The sequence below is a fragment of the Muntiacus reevesi genome, chromosome 3 (assembly GCF_963930625.1).
Source record: "Muntiacus reevesi chromosome 3, mMunRee1.1, whole genome shotgun sequence".
Classification (NCBI taxonomy): Eukaryota; Metazoa; Chordata; class Mammalia; order Artiodactyla; family Cervidae; genus Muntiacus; species Muntiacus reevesi.
The window spans coordinates 104,129,249-104,149,920 of NC_089251.1; the positions used below are offsets into that span (position 1 = coordinate 104,129,249).

At 56.9% G+C, this 20,672-nt stretch overlaps 1 protein-coding gene across 2 annotated transcripts in view; it reads left to right on the plus strand.

Annotated features, from left to right (window-relative positions):
- PAX7 (paired box 7) overlaps positions 1-20,672 on the plus strand; it is a 102,416-nt gene that overhangs the window by 56,113 nt on the left and 25,631 nt on the right. For both annotated transcript variants that reach the window (XM_065927482.1, XM_065927483.1), the window contains exons 6-7: positions 6,999-7,164; positions 8,345-8,547. In XM_065927482.1, the coding sequence (XP_065783554.1) occupies positions 6,999-7,164; positions 8,345-8,547 (369 nt within the window). The remainder of the gene's footprint in view (positions 1-6,998; positions 7,165-8,344; positions 8,548-20,672) is intronic.

The following is a 20,672-nucleotide window of genomic DNA, read 5'->3' on the forward strand; positions in this document are numbered from 1 at the left end:
AGCTTCCTAGGATGGGTAGTGAGTTTCCTGTTATGGGAAGCATGCAAGCTGCCTGGGTGCATATTCCTGGCCAGTTAGAAGCATCCGGGGAAGGGTGAGCAGACTTTGAACACCCTCTGGGCATCCACAGCCGCAAAGTGCGTCGTGCCTGATCGGTGGGCCTGGGGAAGGTGAGGCACAGAAAGAGCCGTGTCTGTCTGGGGTTCGAGGCCTGCCGTGGGGATGGGGGAAGGACCCGCCTCCTCTCCCAGAGCTGAGTTCTCAGATTGCATGATGTCTGTAGTTCTCTAAGTCAGAGTCTCTGGGGGCCTGGCTGGGTCGGGGCGGGGGGCGGGGAGGGGCAGAGGAGGAAGGGGGGGCTGATGAGCAGTTCCTGTGGGAGCCCGTCTTGGCCTGGCCCCTCCGTGAATGGGGCGCTGAGTCTACCAAGGGGCTGCCCCCAGCTGCTCACTGGGCGCTCTTCTATCCTATCTGAGAGGGATCAGCTTCTGTTGGGCATCTCTGCTGGGGGGCTTCTCCCACGTGACCCCAGGCAACCTCAGACCCCCTTGTCAGGCCAGGATGGTCACTCATCACAGGCACAGAGTCTGAGAAGTGATACGGCATTGGGGATGTGTGTACAGAGCTGCGCCTGGCGCTCAGCCTGTGGATGCCAAGCCCAGGTTCTTTCCATCTGGAAAGGAGAAAAGCACTCAGAGCCGAGCCTGGCATTTGAAAGGAGTAAAGTGCTAGAAGCAAACGGGCATTTGAGCGCTCCGGGGACCAGCGTACCTCCCTCTGCCCACCCCCACCCCTGGAGTTGGGGGCCCTGGGCTGCCACGCAGCGGGCCCGGGGAGGCGCGGATGGGCGGCTGCAGCCAGCTCGGCCCGTCCCAGCCCCCTCCCCTCGGGGTGACACCCGAGCTGCCCGGTCCGGGCCTCCCTCCTCCGCCTCTGATCCCCCTGCAGCTGTTCTCCTGGACACATTCCTGGGCGCTTTCTCATTCCCACGTCTGGCGGCCACGGCTGCTTCCCACCACCTTGGGGCCTGACCGCTCCTTGTAAAACGTCCTGGCTGCCAGGGCTGTGCCTTTATTGGCCCAGGGGACTCAGAAACAGGTGTCACTCAAGGTCCAAGGGTGAGGAGGGGGCTGAGAACAGGGGGGAGCAGCCAGAGCCCAGGCACATCCCCGGCGAGGGGGCCCAGGCACATCCCTGGCAAGGGGGCCCAGGCACATCCCCGGCGAGGGGGCCCAGGCAGCCAGCCTCCCAGCGAGGGGGCCCAGGCAGCCAGCCTCCCGGCGAGGGGGCCCAGGCAGCCAGCCTCCCGGCGAGGGGGCCCAGGTACATCCCCGGCGAGGGGGCCCAGGCAGCCAGCCTCCCAGCGAGGGGGCCCAGGCAGCCAGCCTCCCGGCGAGGGGGCCCAGGCAGCCATCCTCCACGAGGTGCTCCCCTCGCAGACCCTCAGTGCTTCCAGGGCGGGGCTGGCCCTTCCCCGACTCATGGCCTGAGAACTTGGCCTGATCCCAGCAAAGAAGGGATCGATACATTTTGAGTTTTAAAGAAGGAACAAAGACTGACTGCCCCCACCCCCCAAATCAAGACAGAAGTGATAGAGCATTTGGCCTGGAGAAGAGAAGCCTCAGAGGACTCGCTGCTCTGAGAGGCCCTGGAGCGGGGCTGGGGAGGGGGACCAGGACCAGCCAGAAAATGTCCCAAGTCTCACATGAAGGGACAGAAACCCACGACCAGGGGCCACGGGCTGGGTTCCCATTGGTTTCTGCCTCTGATCAGCTGTGTCACCCTCAACAGATTCGGTTTCCTTTCCTGAGACTTAATCTCTCACCTATAAATAAAGGGACCAAACTAAATGAGCATGAAGGCTCCTTAAAGTTCTAGGATCCTGACTTACTGACAGTCAGAGCCGCCTTGGGAGGTGATGAGATCCCCGTCGGCAGAAGTGTTCACGCCAAAGTGCGATGTCTGGGGGATGGAGAGCCCGGTGAGAGGGTCCCTGCCGTGGACGGGACGGCAGGGGCCGTGAAGCCCCCTGAGCACTGCGTGGATTTTAGGGCTGGATGCTGTTGAGGTCTTGGCCTCTGATCCTGAGAGCCTGTAGTTCAAGGATCCGACAATCCTGCGTCGTCTTGTTTCAGTGGCACTGGGAGGTGCCAGAGTGGTTCAGGTGCCTCGACGCGAATCTCAGCTCCACCCCTCAGCCCTTGGTTTCCTTCTCTGCAAAACGGAGACGATGATAACAGGGTCCCCTTCGTCCCGAGGACTAAATGGCAACGTGTAAACAGACCCACACAGACTCAGGAAGTGCCCTGAGCAGCGGCTGTGATTGCTAAAGTTCACCTGTTCTTAGCAGCTCCATTTCTGGCCACCCTCAAAACCCCAGGCTTATTCATCTAGCAGTCATATTGGGCACCTCCCGTGTGCCAGGCACTGTTCTAGGCACCAGGGACTCGGCAGACAGAAATCCCTGCTGAATACAGGGCTGGCGCCCAAATCAGCACGGAAGCCGGTAGGCACAGGTCGGGGCTCCGTCACGCGTGTGGCACCGCTTCTGCCTCCCCTCCAGCCCTGCCCCCCAGCAGAGGGTCAGGAGCCTCCCTTGGAAGCCTGCGGGGCATTATGGTACCCCCAATGTCTGGCGGAGATGCCCATCTCCGTCCTCAGGAAGCCCTGCCACCGTGAAGGGTGGAAAAGGAGCGTAAGGCGGGAGAACACGTGGCTGGGGACCAGTGTCTCCTTTCCCCGGAGGAGTCTTCATTTCTAAACAGCTGGGGGCCCGACCCCCACCTCGCAGACATCTTCCTTGCAGGTAAACAAATCTGTTTCTTCCTGAGCTCCAAGATCCCGAAGTCTGCGTGTTTCTTCTAGAAACAGAGGCTGAGAGCTGATAGGCCCCAAGGCCATCCCAGGTGTCTCCCACAAGGCCTGGGAGAACATCCCGTCCTCCAGATGAATGGCATCCAGGGACCAGGGCTGCGTGCAGCTCATCTGGTCCCAGTTTGGAGCCCTGCTATTTGCTTGGGGACAGGCGGGAGCTCTGAATAGAATCCCATTTGGGAGGCACTAGCGGGACTCGCTAATGAATAACTTAAACTGAATCTTTTCGTTACACTGGATGACATTCATGATGCCTTTCTCGTGTGCCGGGCACACCACTCAACGCCCTACATGTGTTATCTTCATCATCCTTACCGTGATCCTCAGAGGCAGGGACAGTCAGTCTCTCCATTTTACGGATGAGAAACCTGACCTTTCCCTAGCAGAAGCAACTTCCTGAAGACACAGGTAGTAAGTGGCTGTCCTGGGACCCAAGCCCGATTCTGTCTGTCATGCTCTTTTCCCCGGGGCTGCATTGGAAGAAGGGCCGGATGAAACGTTCGACTCAGTCATCAGACACTTCCTACAGGGTCCTGCTCCCAGAGCAAGATGTGGAGAGAAGGACCAAAAATGAGTAATAAAACTCAGGCTCTGTTTTCAAAGGACTCAACCTTGATCAGAGATTCTGGGTGGATCTGGGTCCACCACTGTCCCTCCGGGAGCCTCCGTTTCTCCATCTGTAAATAGGAAACTTGCAGTCCGTACTGGCTAAGAGCCCTTCCAGTTTAGACGTCGGAGGCTTTCCAGCAAAATAAGCATTAGAGATGCTGTTCTAAATAGGCACGTGGCCTGTGTTAACTCCTTTGAGGTCCAGAACCACCGAGAAGGTAGGGGCTGCCGTTTGTGCACGTCCTCGGTCCTCAGTCGTATCCGACTCTGACCCCATGGACTGTAGCCTGCCAGGCTCCTCTGTCCATGGGGATTCTCCAGGCAAGAATACTGGAGTGGGTTGTTGTGCCTTCCTCCAGGGGATCTTCCCAACCCAGGGATCAAACCCAGGTCTCCTGTGGCTCCTGCATTGGCAGGAGGATTCTTTAAAACTGAGCCTATTAGCAACAAAGAAAGTGAGGCTCAGAGGAATAACAGAATTTGCCCATCTTAGCTAAGAGTCAGAGGCAGGATTCAAATTCAGGCAACTGGTCAGACTCCAGAGCCCCCACTCTTGTGTCCTGTTACACTTTGTGAAGATGGAGATGCCTGCTGGGTTGGGGGCAACCCCGTGGAAATAGGGCAGTGAGGAAGAAGAGGAGAGAGAGAGAAAGCAAAAGGCATGTCCTCTCCTCCAGGAAGTCCTCCTAGATTCTGGGAGGAGTTGGAAGCCCCTCCTCAGACCTCCTCATGGCACCTCGCAGGCCAGTCCGTCTAAGCTGACTGTACTGAAGAGCAGCTGTCCTTTGACTTGTCTGTCGCGTGGCCAGGCCAAGGGCAGCCTGTGACTAGGACCGTGTCCTGCTCACCCTCTGTCCTTGCTGTCCTGCCTGAAGCAGAGCAGAGTCCCGGGAGCTGCTGGAGATGGGAAGGAGGGAAGTAAGGAAAGCAGGAGTGAGGCAGCCAAGCAGAGAAAGCGGGAGATCGTTTCCGCCTTAGCTGAGTCCTCTTTATCTGCAGATGACCCTCGCTGAACAAACGAAACCACAGCAGAGTGTCCCAAACATAAATCATTCTCCAGCATTTTCAGGATTTGGGCCACTTTTGCATATCCATATCTTCATTTACTTTAAAAAAGGATAAAATAAAATCAGTGTATTTTAAAACAAACATGCATATCACTCTCAGGTGCCTCCGAGGTGGCACAGTGGTAAAGAATCCACTTGCCAATGCAGGAGATGTGGGTTCGATCCCTGGGTCAGGAAGATCCCCTGGAGAAGGGCATGGCAACCCCACTTCAGTATCCTTGCTTGGAGAATCCCGTGGACAGAGGAGCCTGGCGGGCTACAGTCCACCGGGTCACAAAGAGTCAGACAGGACTGAGCAACTGAGCACGCACGCACGCACACACACCGTTCTCATGGAAGGACGGCAGCTGGAAACACACACACAGGGAACACGAGACGACGTGGGAAGGGTTTTCAGGAAAGCGTCACCGGCCAGGGCGTCCTCCCTGGGCCTTAGAAAGGGAGGTTGATGAATGTTGTGTGTGAAAGTTGCTCAGTCGTGCCTGACTCTTTGCAACTCCAAGGACTACACAGTCCATGCAATTCTCCAGGCCAGAATACTGGAGTGGTAGCCTTTCCCTTCTCCAGGGGATCTTCTCAACTCGGGAATCGAACTGGGGTCTCCTGCGTTGCAGGCGGGTTCTTTACCAGCTGAGCCACGAGGAAGGCCCTGATGAGTGTTAGGAAGGCGTGAAGGATGTTGAGCCCCCAGTAGAGAAAGTCTCTTCCACACACCCCAGGCCGGGAAGAGACCGTGTCACTCGCTTCGGGGAGGTCTCTCCACCTCAGAGTGCAGGAGCCCCGCCCTTTGAAAAGTGCTGACTTAAAACAGCTCACAGCCAGCCTCAGGCAGACACGTTCATCCGCCCTGGACACTCCTGGGGAAGCCCTCGCTGCCCTGGGGAGGTGGGAGCAGCCAGGACCTTCGTTTTATGCGGAAGCCAGTTTCTTATCTTTATTTGGCCAACGCATCTCCCTTCTCTGTGAACCCTAAACAGGTCAGAGCCAGCAGCTCTGTTCATCCAGCTCAGAAAACCGAATTCCGTTTCTCCCCTCAGAGAAAAGACATGTTATGAGGTGACACAAACACCCCTCCACCCCTGTTCAGACTCCCCCTCCCGCAGGTCAGCAGACACGGACTAGAGGTTTGGGGGTCTCGAGTGATCTGTGCCGGGGAGGCCTAGGTCTTCACCCGTGAAGGGGACGACTCCCCACTGGGCCTTGGGGGCTGGGCAGCACCAGCAAAGACACACCAGAGTCACCTCTGCCTTCCATTCATTCATTCCTTCAACAAGGACTCCTATAGAGGTGTGAGCAGGGGGCCAGGATTGCTTGGTCTCTGCCTGTGGGGCTTAGAGCCAGAGGGGAGACAAAAAACAGATATAGACAATAATTGTTTGAGTAAGGGAGCTCACAGCTGGAGGTCTCCTGAGAAAAGGGGGTGGAGATTAGCCTAAAGTAGTTTTGAGGCAGCCAGTCCTCGGGGGAACAGGAGGAGGTGTTTCTGCTGGCCAAGGAGCCAGCACTGGGAAGAGTGTTTGAGTTGGAGGGAACAGCATGTGCAAAGTCCCAAAGGTGGAGAAGCACCTTCTCTCAGGAGCCCCGTTTTGCACACTCATTCTTGTATTTCTCTGGCCCATTTCAGGGAACTTGCTGCAAATCCAGACAAGAGGGTTCTAGAAAGTCAGTCTGACTGAACTTTGAACCTCACATCCATTACAGACTAGCCATGTGGCCATGGGCAAGTGATTTCACCTCTGTGAGCCTCAGTTTCCCCCTGGGTCAGGGGGACTAGGAGGGCAGGCCTCTGGGCCTGTGTATGGACAGACATAGGAAGCGCTAGCACAGGGCTCGGAGGAAAGGGAGACTCAGAGACGTTAGGTTATCGATCCGTCCCTGTGTTTGGGGTGGGGGTCGGGGGGTGGGCTTTCCTAACTCAGGGGGCCTGTGCAGCGTAAGCCAAGCAGGGCCTCAGACCCCAGACACAGAACTAGCTTTCGCCTCTAGTCTGGCAGGTGGGTCTCATTCAGGTGGGTTCTGGATGTGTGGCCTCCTCCTTGGGGGCTTCCTGGAGGAGACGAGGCGTGTGCAACGTGGGTGAACAAGGATGGTCACCCCCTGAGTTCCTTCAGGGCAGGACAGCTACAGGGAAAGAGCACTGGCCTGAGAGTCACTCGGGGCCACCCTGTCATGCGGGCAAGCCCCCCACGCTCTCTGGGGCTCAGTTTACCCATCTGTAAAATGGGGATCATAATAATGACTTCCTCCCTGGGTGGTCATGAGGCTAGAATGGGATCCTGCCCATGAACGTGCATTGCAAACTGTCCTGAGCTGCAGGAAGGTGGGGCTCTCCCTCGGAGGACACTGACTGGACCCAGGGTGATGGCGCAGGGGCCGGGTTCCAGCTGTGCCTCAACGCCCTGCCGGAAACCAGGCTGAGGGCTCCACCCTCCGCTCTCTGTCCCCCAGGTCTGGTTCAGCAACCGCCGTGCCCGCTGGCGTAAGCAGGCAGGAGCCAACCAGCTGGCAGCATTCAACCACCTTCTGCCAGGTGGCTTCCCGCCCACTGGCATGCCCACGCTGCCCCCCTACCAGCTACCGGACTCCACCTACCCCACTACCACCATCTCCCAAGGTGAGTGACAGCTGCAGCCCGCATCTCGGCCCCGCCCCTCCGTCCGCCCCGCCCCCCACATCTCCCCTCCCTCCCCAGCCCCCACCCACTCCCCTCAACAAAGAAGGGATAAAAATCGTTTTCTTTGGCGGGAGGAGGGGAGAGAGCTTATTTGTTTTTCTTGCTTTTTAATGACCGTCTGTCTGCTTTGATGTGGACAGTCAAGATAAAAGAGACGGTGTCCTGCTGTAGAACCTCTTCCCTCTGCATCCAGGTGAAGATAAGCAAGGTCACCTCCATGCACACGTCCAACAGAGCTTCTCAAACTTTAAAGTCACATGAATCTCTTGGGTCTTATAAATTTCAGAAGAGACGGTGGTGGGCCCTGTAGGTAGAGGAGAGTAGCCCCCGCCCCGCCTGCCTGCTCCCTGCCCCCGGGTCCGCCCTCCCTGCTTCCTCTGCTCCAGCCCCCCAGCGCACAGCAGGAACCCACTGCTTGACTTCTGTGCCATGGCTTCCTCTTAGAGGATGGGCAGGCTGGAGTTCTAGAAGCTGGGGAGAGAGGCCTCTGTGTGATTCTAGGTGAGAAACGGAGCCATCGCCCACAGTGGCGGTCCCGTCTGCTGGAAGACCACATGGGAGGCTGTGACAGAGAAGAGCAGCTCAGCGGCCATTCAGACCCTGGCCCCTGCTCCCCAGCCGTGTCACCTTGCCCAAGGGCAGGCCCTGAGCCCGTTGAGCCTCAGTTTCTTCATCTGTAAAATGGGAATCATTCTGGCTTCATACCCTTACATGGGATTTGTGAAAGCATTGGTGATTTGGGTGCTCACCAGATGTTACCAAGAGCCCCGAGCAGACTGACGGAGTCCTCGCTGAGGTCTGACTTTTAGCCCAGATAAGGTTTACTGAGCACCTACTATGTGCCAATCACTGAGAACAGGGCCGGTGCGCAGTAGGTGCCTAGAAGTCGTCTGGAATGTTGACCGGTTATCAGTCGGGGCCTGCCAGTTGCTGATGTCCTGCTCAGAAGCCGGGTGTCCCATCGCCAGTAGGGAGAGAAGGCAGCCCCCTGCCTCCACTCTGCCGGATGGAGGTCGGGAGAAGGGGGCTGGGGTCCTGCCTTGCAGATGGGAGGCGCCTGCCCCGCTTGCCCTCTGGGGCCAGGCCGCTGGCTGAGGCTCTCTGCTGGCTCTCTCTGCAGACGGGGGCAGCACCGTGCACAGACCCCAGCCGCTCCCGCCGTCCACCATGCACCAGGGGGGCCTGGCCGCAGCGGCCGCGGCCGCGGACACCAGCTCTGCCTACGGAGCCCGCCACGGCTTCTCCAGCTACTCCGACAGCTTCATGAGCCCGGCGGCCGCCTCCAACCACATGAACCCCGTCAGCAACGGCCTGTCGCCTCAGGTAGGGGGCCCCGCCTCTCTGTCCAGGGTCCCAGGGGCCAGAGGTTTGCCAGCCCATCCAGCGAGGGTTCTGGGGGGACACAGGTGGCTCTCCCTTGGGGAACAAGTCTCTGGTTTCCGCCACGTCGCTCGCTGTTGGTCAACTTGAGAGGGTTTACGTGGGAGGCGGGGCGGGGGGTGTGCGCCCACCGTCACTTGCCGTTGTTCTGTGAGCCTTTCACCCTGGGTTTGTCATCTGCGAGTCGCAGGCATCGGTGACCCAGCAAGCAGTCGCAGAGAAAGGGTTTCCATCACAGGTTTCCATACTTCTCACCACCCAGAGCTTGTTAAACTGGCCCATCACCTGCTTCATGACTGTCCAGACCGTAAAAGTCAGGCATTTTCACTGCACTGATGGAAGCCTTGCACTGTTTCCTAGGCGGTGTGAACTGTGGGTGGGGCTTTGTTCCTTCTTAGATCTCACCCTGGGCTCCATCTCCCACCTTTGGTCACCAGGAGTGACCAGAGGGTGAAGGGCAAGACCGCGTCCTACTGGTGGAGAGAATCCATTGGGCGGAGGGATGGTTCTAGCCCAGGAACTCTGCTCCCATTGGGTCTTGTTACTCTGTTCCCTCACGTGTGACTGGCTGCTGATTAAGTCACTCCATGCCTGATGGAGCTGTTAGAAGTGGTGGGACCATCTTTAGATGAAGCTGGAAAGACAAGCTAGAGCTGATGTGGTTATTGGTGAGCCCGGGGAGCAGGACTCGGTGATGCCTGAAATCAGAGCGAACTGGAAGAACTGTTGAGTTCATTTTTGTTGCTATAACAGGCTCTCATATCCACAGGGAAAGAATTAAATCCAAGGCTCATTTTGCCCTGCCTCCCACCTTCTGAGGCACCTGTCTCATGTCTGTGGTGGGCATACGTGTGATGCAAACTTATCTGAACAGCTGTAAGGACAGGTGAGGCTTGGAAGCGGGGGATGGACCCCAGCCTCACTATTCAGAGAGTTGGGCTAGTGAGCATCTTTGCACCTTGGTGTATCCCCCATTAAACAAGAGTGATTAAATAAAGAGTTGCTAACCTCCTAAGAAGGGCCTTCTCTACCTTCAGCATGCTAAGAGGTCAAAGCACTCAGCATAGAGCTGGCAGAAAATAGGGGTCAAATAGACATTAGTTCTCTCCGTCCCTCGCCCCACAGCCATCGCCAGGACAATATGTTAATATGAGAAATCGGTTACCTAAAGACAAAGAGGGACCAAAGAGAAGGCCAGCTGCATCCCCACCAGTCACTTCCATCCAGCTACCTAACTTTGTAAATAAAGTTTTATTGGAACACAGCCATGACCACTCATTTACATATTTATGGCTGCTTTTGTGCTCTGATGATGGCAGAGTTGAGTGGTTTCCAAAGAGATCACATGGCCTGGCAAAGCCTAAACATTTACTATCTGGCCAGAATAGGAAAAACAAGCCACCATTGGTCTAAAATATTTCCCCTGCTTAATACCCTTTAATTTTCTGCCTGTTTGAGGGACGTTGCTATCTGCCTTAGCTAATGTGTGTCATTGAGGGCTTACTGGGGCTTCCCAGACAACTCGGTCATAAAGCCTCCACCAGCCGATGGCAGAGCCGCTGGAGACGTGGGTTCAGTCCCTGAGTCAGGAAGATCCCCTGCAGGAGGAAGTGGCAACTCCAGTATTCTTGCTGGGATAATCCCACGGACAGAGGAGCCTGGCGAACTACAGTCCATGAAGTCGCCAAGAGTCGGAAGCGACTGAGCGTGCCTGAGGGCTGACGGTATTTCAGCTCCACCGTCTGAGTGTGGTTCGAGCCAGCGTCATCCCCATTTCATGGGTGGGGAAACGGACGTGTGGAGCGCACGCACGCAAGGTCCCTTCCCCTCTCCACAGGTCAGTTTTCTCATCCACGAAATGGGGGCGTTGCTAGCTCGTACATCATAGGGCTGAGAAGACTGACTGAGATGACCGAGGTAAAGCTCTTAGCCCAGGTCTAGTGCAGAGTCGTGAGTGCCCAGTGAATGGAAGCAGCTGAAGGCAGAGCTCCCCGTGGTAAAGCTCCAAGCCCTCTTGGGCCCCCCTTGGTGGGGGTGATGCAGTCTGTCACCAGAATGTTTTCCCAGTGGAACCTCCGTGGTCTCTTTGGGGTTCAAGGCCACCAGCTCCATCTCATTGGTGCCGAGGGCTGACTGGCCAAGCTAACCTTCCAGAGCCAGGTTTAGACATGATGGGGTCCGGAGCCGGCCGGGTAGGGATAACTGCAGAGGCCCAGGACACCTGTACCCGAGAATGGGGCTCGGGCCCAGCCTCGTGATACAAGAGAAATCGGAGGAAATCTGAAGAGGGTGCTGAGTCTGAGCGGGCCCTCCAGCGCCCTTCACAGCGCGGGCACGGACTTGTCGGCCGGGCCGGACCCGCGCGTCCGGGGCGCCTGGCTCCCCTCTGCTGCTCTCCCCAGGGCCCCCCGCCCCCGTCTCAGCGTGGGCTGAGCTTTCGCCCCGAAAGCAGCACTTTCGTCACAGGGCAGAGGAGAGACCAGCAGATTAAGGGGCCCCTCGCTCGGGGAGCGCGGCTCAGCACTGAGATTAAAGGATAAGGAGGCTCTGGGTGCTGTCTGGGCCCAGAAACGGCGGCGGCGAGGAGGGGAGGAAGGGAGAGCCCGAGCCGCGGCCGTGGGCAGCCAGACCAAAGCTGGCTGTGTCCCTGCCCTCCTCTGAGAGGTCCCCGGCTTCCGCCCCGTCCCTCCGGGCGGACAGTCGGGTGGGGCGTGATGGATCGAGGCAACTGTGGAGACCCGTCTGGAGGTTCCCACCAAAGGTGTGAAGACAGACGGGGGTTCTGACAGAGGGGACCGGGAGGTGAGCAGCTGCTGGAGGGCGGGGCCGGGGCTGCGGGCAGGGCAGGCTGGGTGCGCTTCCAGGTGTGGACGCCGCCGGGGTCACGCTGCAAACGCTTCCTGAAGGCGCGAGGGGCTGTGTCGGGGTCTTCGGTGGACGATCTTGGCTTTTCTGAGCTCTGATATCTGTGCACGTCCTCTGCCGTCTGAGCGTCTTCACACTTGCAGCCCATCTGTGTGGTCCTGGGAGCGGGAGGCCGGGGGTTCTCCACCAAGACAGGCGCATCGTGCTGTCTCGTGTTCCCATCAGGAGGCGTTTCTCTGTAGCTGCCCCCGAGCGACGGGGAGAGGACGGGCCCCACCTGGGCCATGGGAGCATGCTCCCCCATCCGGGACCACAGTCCGCCGTCCCCCAAGAGAGCCTCGGCTCTTGCGCTTACAAAAGCCCGAAGGGACGAGGCTCGGGCTCTGCTGGGGCCCTGCTGCACGCCTGCTCGTCACGCCAGCCGGCTGCCTGGGGAGGACCTGCCTTCTCCCCTGGCCGGGGACCCGCTGCTGGTCCCGGACCCAGCCTGGGCAGTGGGTATCTCAAGCCTCAGAGATCCCACGGAGAGTCTTCCCAGCGGAATCTCATGGCAGAAGTCATGTACCCGCCTCAGCTCTATGCCTGTCCTTGGCTCTGATATAACACCTGGTCACAGAGTGCCTGCCACACGCCAGGCACTGTTCTCAGCACTTGGGGTAACTGAGTGAACGTAAGGGATGGACCTCCCTACTCTAGCGGGGCTGGCGGTGCAAACGGACAGACAGGCAAGAAGCCTCGGCAAACAGCACGGCAGGCAGCGTGTCTACTGCCAACACGTTGAATACATTCAGTGGGGACAGCTAAACTTCCTGAGGCCCTGTGGCGTTCCCTCGGTACTGATCTTCTCCAAGGACAGAGCCTGGGTTCAACCCTCACTTCTACAGCCTGAGATCGACCCACCCACATGCCCTCCTGCCTCGCAGAAACGCACACCCTTGCTCTCTTTTTGAAACTGATGGGCAGTGAGGGGAAACCATCTCACTCCATCCAGCTCAGCGGAGAGAAAAGCTCCTTCAGCCCATGTCGTGGATGAGAACACTGAGACTGGGACCTCAGGCTAGGGGCCAACAGGCGGGGCTGAGTCATATGGGCAAGAGCCTGCTGAGAGGAGTAGATGACCCTGAGGCTTGGTTCCCTCGGGGCCCAGGCCCTCACCCACCAGCCTGGTGGCATTGGGAGTCAGCCGGTTAAAGCCCTGGCTTTGCTTGGAAGCAGCTCTTAGAAACCAGCTGAGGATAGCTTGGGACCAAAGGACCCTTCGGTGACACCCCTTCCGGTGATGCCATTCCTGCAGCTGGAGCGGTTCGTACCAGCCCTTGCATCGGAGTTGTGAGTGGCACACAATTTCAGGGGTGACAGGCAGAGAGAGAGAGGCCACTCGGGTCCTTGGATCCCCCAGTGCGATGAGGGAGACACAGCCCCCGCCCTGAGGAGCAACTCGGGGGCTCTGTGCTCCGATCCCAGAGTCTGACGGGAGAGAGGCCCCTTGCTGCAGACGCCCCAGTCTGGTGCTGGAAATACCCACAGCTGAGTCTTGGAGAGCTCCCAGTGTGATGGGGTAGACAGGCCACGGAATCATAATCAGTGCTGACCTATCCAAGCTTCTGAGCAAAGAATCAGGAGCAAGGATCTGCTAGTTTGAGGGTCATGAGGACCTGAGGCCACGGGCAGGCCGCCTTGTCCTGAGGCTTCTGCGGGGCCTATGCCGCCATGCCCTGGGGGAGCAGCCCGCAGTTGGGGCTGCCTTCTTCTCTAGGCTTTCTTAGAGGCAGCTTCTCATCCGAGTTGGAAGTGGAGACTGAGGCCCAGAGAGCGGGAGAAAATCACCCAGATCTCAGCGTCGGGGTCGCGGCCGAGCTGGGACCCCGGGCCCATGGCCCCTGCAGCGGGCGCCTCCAGGGAAGCAGGCGTTTCTGCCACCATGCCGCCCCCTGCTCCATCATGCCGCCCCGGGCGTCATCCCCTTTGGCTCCTCTCTGGAGCTTAACGTGGAGGAACCTGTAAAGAGATTTACATATTTACAATCTACCCCCTACGGAACTAACGAAAAGTGAAAAGCAGTCTCTAAGTGTGAAGTTAATCACACGGCCGTGATCACTGCATCTCCCGTAAGAGAGACGCTGACGGCTTCCACGGAGCGAGTGCTGACCGTGGACCAGCCGGGCGTGAGCTAAAGGTCGCACCAGCTCTCATCCAGCCAGGCTTGGTGACCTCGGTTTACAGATGAGGAAAAGGAGATATGCAGCATCATCCTGGTGGCTCAGACAGTAAAGAATCCACCTGCAATGCGGGAGACCTGGGTTCCACTCCTGGGTCGGGAAGATCCCCCGGAGAAGGGAATGGCAACCCACTCGAGCATTCCGGCCTGGGAGATCCCATGGACAGAGGAGACTGGCAGGCTATAGTCCATGGGGTCACAAAGAGTCAGACAGGACTGAGCAACTAACTTTCAACTTTCATCCATCCATCCACCCGTCTAACAGATACTAATTAAGCCCCTCCCACCTGCCAGGCCCCTTGGTAGGTTCTGGAAAGGTGGCTGAGCTGGGATTCAACTGGTCTGGCTCCAGAGCCTGCTACGCTGTTCTCTCGTGTCTGCCCCGGAAGGCTGGTCCTGTGATCCATATGGGGAAACTGCGTTTTGAGGCCACAGTGGCAATTAATGACTTGGCCAGGTTCATGGTCTGCGTCTTCAAAAAGCCCAGCTTCCCCCTCCCTAGATCAGCGGGGACATGGCTCAGAGCCTTCCAGTTCTTTATTGGTGGAGTCTCCTGAATGCCTTTCCACAGTAGAATCCCACCGCTACCCTCCTGGCATCCGTTGAGGCCTCCAGGGGACCCGATCCAGCAAGGAGAGACACTCCATGAGTTGATCATCGACGGATGCCATGTCCCTTATCAGCCCTTGGCTTCTGGGAAGTGACTCCAGCCCCCTGGAACTTGGGAAGACAGGCTCAGAGAGGTTGAGTGACTTGCTGAAGGCCACAGAGGTGAGTGATGGCGATGGGAGTCTCAGGCACATGGGCCTGACCCACGCTTGTCACCGTCCCCTCACCCTCGGCAGGATAAGATCAAGGCGGTCCTTTGGCGATGGGGAGCTGAGCCCGGGTCCCTCACGCAGTGGCCACTGGAAACTCCCTTTTGCGTTTTTCTCCCCCTCACTTCCACTCTGTGTGTTTTTTTTTCCCCCTTTATTGGCAACGCTGTGTCTATAATAAGCATTTAAAATGAGTCTTGCTGGACCAGGGACGGGGAAGGAGGAGGGAGCAGGAGATTTGTAGGCAGGAAGACGGGGAGGGGGATCGTGGGGTGTTAAATAGCCCAGAATTTTTTAAAAACTGATGCAAATCACTGGTAGGAGAGAAAATTATGTGCAATTACGTCCTGATATTGGAAGGTTTTGCCTAGCCCAGGCAACAAGATCTCATTAACAAGCAGAAAATAAGATTGAAATGGTGTGTAAAAGAGCTGAAAAATGAATTTGAATGCTGCGTTTGTCCACAATTACCCCCTCCTTCACACATATTTTATTGCAATTTTTTTATTATTCTTAATCTCTCCATTCCTCAAAGCAGATTGGGGACATCCTGGCATTACCGGGGCGTCGGGAGGAGGTGTGAAGGATTTCCCGCTCCCCTGAAAGGAGACCCTTCTCTCGCACATTTTCCAAGGTTGGGTTTTGGAGGGATCAGAATTCATTTCTCCGGCTTAGCGGGTTGTAGGAACATGGGGCTTTAACCCCAGCCTAGTGAGCGCTCCTCTGGGCCCTGCCCCGCCCTTCCCCCTCCTCCCTTCCCAGAGGCTCCTCTGCCTCCAGCTTCCTTCCCTTCGCCTTCTCAGGGTCTCTCCCAGGCTCTCCCTGTCCCGGGAGGTCTCTCCCGGGAAGCCTGGGGCAAGAGAAACTGCACAGCCTCCGCCAGGGAGCAGCCAGGTTGGAGTTCTGGTTCTGCCTCTTTCCAAGTTGCTGTGTGGGCCTGGGTCACTGGCTTAACCTCTCTGGGCCTCCGTTCATCATCTGAAAATGGGAGTGATGACACTTACGTTTCCAGGGGTGCTGTGAAGACTAAAGGAGAATCTGAGTACAGTGCCCGGCACGTGGTGGTGGTGGTTTAGTTGCTAAGTGTGTCTGACTCTTGCAACGCCATGGACTGTAGCCCGCCAGGCTCCTCTGTCCACGGATTTCCCAGGCAAGGCTACCGGAGTGGGCTGCCTTGTAGCAGGCGCCTAATGAATTCTCCACCCACCTCCCAACTCTTTTCTCCTGGCCCCCATCTCTTCTTTCTCCCCCTCCCCTCAGTACTGGAAAATGCCCGAGTTGGTTTCCAGTCTTGGGAAGAGAGGACGCCAGGGTGCAGGGGGTGGAAAGCGCTGGAAAGGCCATCTGTCCCCGTCCGCCCCCGGGCCCCGGGGAAGGATGAGCTGGGAAGGAAGGAGTGACCAGCCCCGGTTGGAAGGACACTGGTTTTTCCCAGGATTAGGGGAAAGCCATCTGAGTCACCCCACCACCTATTTCTCACGACGACCAGTGGTGATGGTGTAGGGGCAGCGGTCAGCTTGTGGAAATGACCCAGAGTCTGTGGCCAGATTTTCCTGGACCTAAAGCCAAATGCCCTTTTGCAGTATCTGCCCTCCCCAGCTGGCTTTCACCGCATCAGTAACAGCCCAGCTCCCAGACCCCCCGCCCCCAGCCAGTCACAGATCTGCCAGCCCTGGTCACAGCCCTGATCGGGGTACCAACTGGGGGCCGTGGGGAGTGTCCACTCCGCTAATCAGGCCTCCCCGCAGCCCAGCGCCCCTTCCGCCTGACTCCAGCCAAGCCCACTGCAGAGCAAGGATGAGCACGTGCTCAGAGCGCCAGTCTTGGGGTCCTGGGCATCCTCAGCCCTCCCAGCCCCCAGGGGGACAGACCCTGCCAAGATCCTGCTCTCACATCCAGCTTCCCTTTGTCCACGGTTAACCCACCTCAGTGGGAAAGGCTCAGTTATTTCCCCCCTGGAGGCTGCTCGCCAAACACAGCCACCTGCTCACGTCAGTCAGAGCCCAGCCCCAGCCCACAGGGAGGGGCCCTCCTCTCCTGTGAAAACAGACCCGTGTTCATGTCTCTGCTTTTCTCACCCCTTCTTCCTGGGTGGGGGGGACTGGGAGGGGAGGAGAGTCGGCGGGCGGACAGACAGGCTCGACCGGGATCGGGAACTTTCCCGAACGCTACTGATGGGAGCAGGTCATGCCTATGGGGCAGGTCCTGCTAGGAAGTGGCTTCTGGGTGACTTTGGGGCCTTTTTATCATTGAGGGCACCCCTTGGGCTTCCCCTGTGACTCAGCGGTAAAGAATCTGCCCGCAGTGCAGGAGCTACAGGAGACACAGTTTCGATCCCTGGGTCAGGAAGATTCCCTGGAGGAGGGCATGGCAACCCACTCCAGTGTTCTTGCCTAGAGAATCCCATGGACAGAGAAGCCTGGCAGGCTACAGTCCATGGGGTTGCAAAGAGTCGGACACGACTGAAGTGACTTAGCATGCACGCACTGGGCTTTTCCCATTCTTAGAGGACTGAACGGCGTTCTGGGGAGACAGGATCTTGAACCCACCTCCCTGAGTCTGGATGAGAGCCACAGGTTGAGGGTTGCCCTCCACAGACACCCTGGTCCTCTTTTTTTTTGGTCCACCATGATGCATCTGTAGCGATCAAGACCCCTCTCCTTGAGAAGGCATAGGTGGGAGCTGACCTCTGCCCCTCCCCCGGGCGTGGTGCAATCAGGCAGGGAAGGGGAGATCTAGATGTTTCCATGCACCACTGGATGGAGGGACCAAGGTCTTCATACTCTGTGTGTGTGATGATTCATCCTGGTGACACAGCATCCGGCGTCTGGTCCGCAGTGGGCCTCCGACAAATGCTGGTGAGCCCCTAGGCGTACTGCAGGCCATGCTACACGCAGCTTGGTCTGTACCCAAGGTTTCTAAGGCAGCTGGTGAGTTAGTCTGAATGTCATTACGTGCAATTCCCTTCAAATTCATTTGTTTACCGCCTGTTATTAACACAAAGTATGCATGCGCGCACGAAGTCGCTTCTGTCATGTCTGAGTGTTTGTGACTCTCTGGACTGTAGCCCACCAGGCTCCTCTGTCCATGGGATTCTCCAGGCAAGAATACTGGAGTGGGCTGCCATGCCCTCCTCCAGGGGATCTTCCTGACCCAGGGATGGAACCCACGTCTCTTACATCTCCTGCATTGGCAGGTGGCTTCTTCACCACTGACACCACCCGGGAAGCCTGACACGCAGTATAGGGAGGTGCAAAAAAGAAATACACACGGCTGTCTCTCCTCTTCCCAAATCTATTCTGGGCGAGACTCACCAAAGAACAATGAGAGAATCAGTTATTGACAGTTGAGCGGGATTTCTGGTCAGACAGGATGGCACGAGCAGAGGAGTTCGGAACAGGGAGGGCGTGGTCAAAGAAGGCTTCTTGGAGGAGGCTTCTCAAAGGGGTAGCTGTAGCATTTGCTTAGAGGAAAATCAGGGAAGGAGCAGAAGGCTGGTGCAGACTGGACCGTTCAATTCAGTTGCCCAGTCATGTCCAACTCTTTGCGGCCCCATGGACTGCAGCACACCAGGCCTCCCTGTCCATCATCAACTCCCGGAGCTTACTCAAACTCACGTCCATTGAGTCAGTGATGGCATCCAGCCGTCTCATCCTCTGTCGTCCCCTTCTCCTCCTGCCCTCGATCTTTCCCAGCATCAGGGTCTTTTCCAATATGCAGCAACTAATATGGCAAATGCTGAAACGGTGTCTAATCCAGACACATCCTGGGCTCAGGGAAGTGATCATAAGACCAGGGTTTGGACCCTAGGTTGTCTGTACTTACTTGCTGTGTGACCACAGGCAAGTTACATGAGCTCTCTGAGTCTGTTTCCTCCTCCGGAAGATGGGGCCAATACCAGTCACTTGTAGGATTACTCCGAGAAATAAACGAGATGGTTCGTGTGACACGCCTCACAGTGCCTGGAACAGAGGGGGAACTCACCAAGTGACATTGTTCCCTCTCTGCCTCTCCCTGCCCTAGTTGGAAATTGAGTGCGGGGCGGGGGTGGATTGGGAGTTTGGGATTAGCAGACTATTATATATAGAACGGATAAACAGCGTGGTCCCATGTAGAGCGCAGGGAACTGTATTCAATATCCGGTCATAAAGCATAATGGAAAAGGAAAAAAAAAAAAGAAATTGAATTAGCCATTCTTTTCTGGGACTGGAGGCCTGGCTCAGCCCAGCCCAGTGCTGGTCACTGGCTGGAAAGTCAGCCGATCTGAGTTCCCTCCGGACTTTACTTCTGACTCACTGTGTGACCTTGGTAGACACCTCGCCCCTCTGGGCCTCAGTTTCCCCATCTGCGCGGTGAATGCAGTGGGCCACCTGCTAGTTAGGAACCATCCTTCTTGTGCAGAGTCCGTGATTCCCGGGAGTTCTTTGTAAACGGAGCTACGAGTCCCGGCCTCTTGGTCTCTGGGTGGGGGCCAGCCCTTGTGTCCAGCCTGTACCCCCTCCCAGCCCTCCCCAACCTTCTGGGGCCCCAGCCTGAGCCTGGCGGGCTTCCCACCAGGCCGGGGTTCAGCCAACCAGACCTGCCTGGCATGGTGGGAAAGAATGCAAAGAGACAGATCTGTCGTCCTTTCTGATTAGCACGGGGAGTGCACTGAACCAGACCGTCCCAGCCGATAGCGGGAAGAAAATAAGAGAGATTAGCAATGAATACAGCAGGCAGACTCAGAGCTGCTCAGGTCCATCCCTGGGGTCCCCAGTGATAGGAGAATTCCGAGATGGCAGGACAACTGGACCTCAGAGGACAGGCAAGTCCCCAGAAGGGAGAGGCAGGGGTGACTTTGAGGGTCCCCGGAGGGCCAGGCTTCTCCTGCCTCCAAGCCTTTGTACCTGGTGCACCCCCGCCCAGGTCTCCTCCACAGCCCTGTCATCATCTCACACCCACTCCTACTTACTTTTTAGGACTTGGCCCCTTCCAGGAAGCCTTCCCTCAGCCCCTCATGCTGGATTGTTTGTGCTTTCCTTGTGCATTTATCACACTTTATCAGTGTATTAAAAGTACCTGTATTACTAGACAAATATTGTTGTTCAGTCGCTGCTGTGTCCAACTCTTTGCGACCCCACAGGCTGCAGCACGCCAGGCTTCCCTGTCCTTCACTATCTCCCAGAGTTTGCTCAGATTCATGTCCATTGAGTTGGTGATGCCATCCAACCATCTCATCCTGTCGTCCCCTTCTCCTCCTGCCTTCAATCTTTCCCAGAAACAGGGTCTTTTCCAGTGAGTTAGCTCTTCACATCAGGTGGCCAAAGTACTGGAGTTTCAGCATCAGTCCGTGCAATAAATATTCAGGGTTGATCTCCTTTAGGATGGACTGGTTGGGTCTCCAACCAGCCCAAGGGACTCTCAAGAGTCTTCTCCAGCACAATTCAAAAGCATCAATTCTTCAGCGTTCAGCCTTCTTTACAGTCCAACTGTCACATCCGTACATGACTAATGGAAAAAAAATAGCTTTGACTGACTATACAGACCCTTGTCAGCCAAGTGTCACGACAAATATTCAGTAATAATAATAATAGTTCAGTTCTGGGGGCGCTTACACCACAGGCCAGACACTGTCCTAAGCCCATCATACGGATTATCGCATGTAATGGCCATAACGTCTACTTTGGAAGGGGAGGATCTGGAATTATTTCTGTCTTACAGACAAGATGGGGAACAGTGGCACCAAGCAGTTTAGTGACTTTGTCCAAGGTCAGTTGCTAACAAGTGTTGGGGCCTCTACTTGAACCTGGCCCCACAGAGCATCCTGTTGGCCAGTACATGTCACAAAAATGGTCCGTCTTCCCCTCGCTGGTGAGATCTCTGAGGTCCTTAAACCCTTTGATTTCAGCTTTTCCCAGCGCCCTAAGAGGTAGGAGGGCAGAGCCATCAGGACAGCAGCCCCGGGACCCCTGGGCCTGGGCCCCGCCCCAGCGCCGCCACTTTTCTACCTGGGCGACTCCAAACAGGTTTTTCTCTGCCTCAGTCTCCCCCTCTGTGAGGTGGGACTCATAAATAGCTCCCATCTCAGCGCTAGTCTGAGGAATGTGTGCTGACAGACACAGCAAGTCGGCATCTGGTACCCTGTGGCCTAGCTATTTGCAGATGGGGGCTCCCAGGGCCATGCAGGG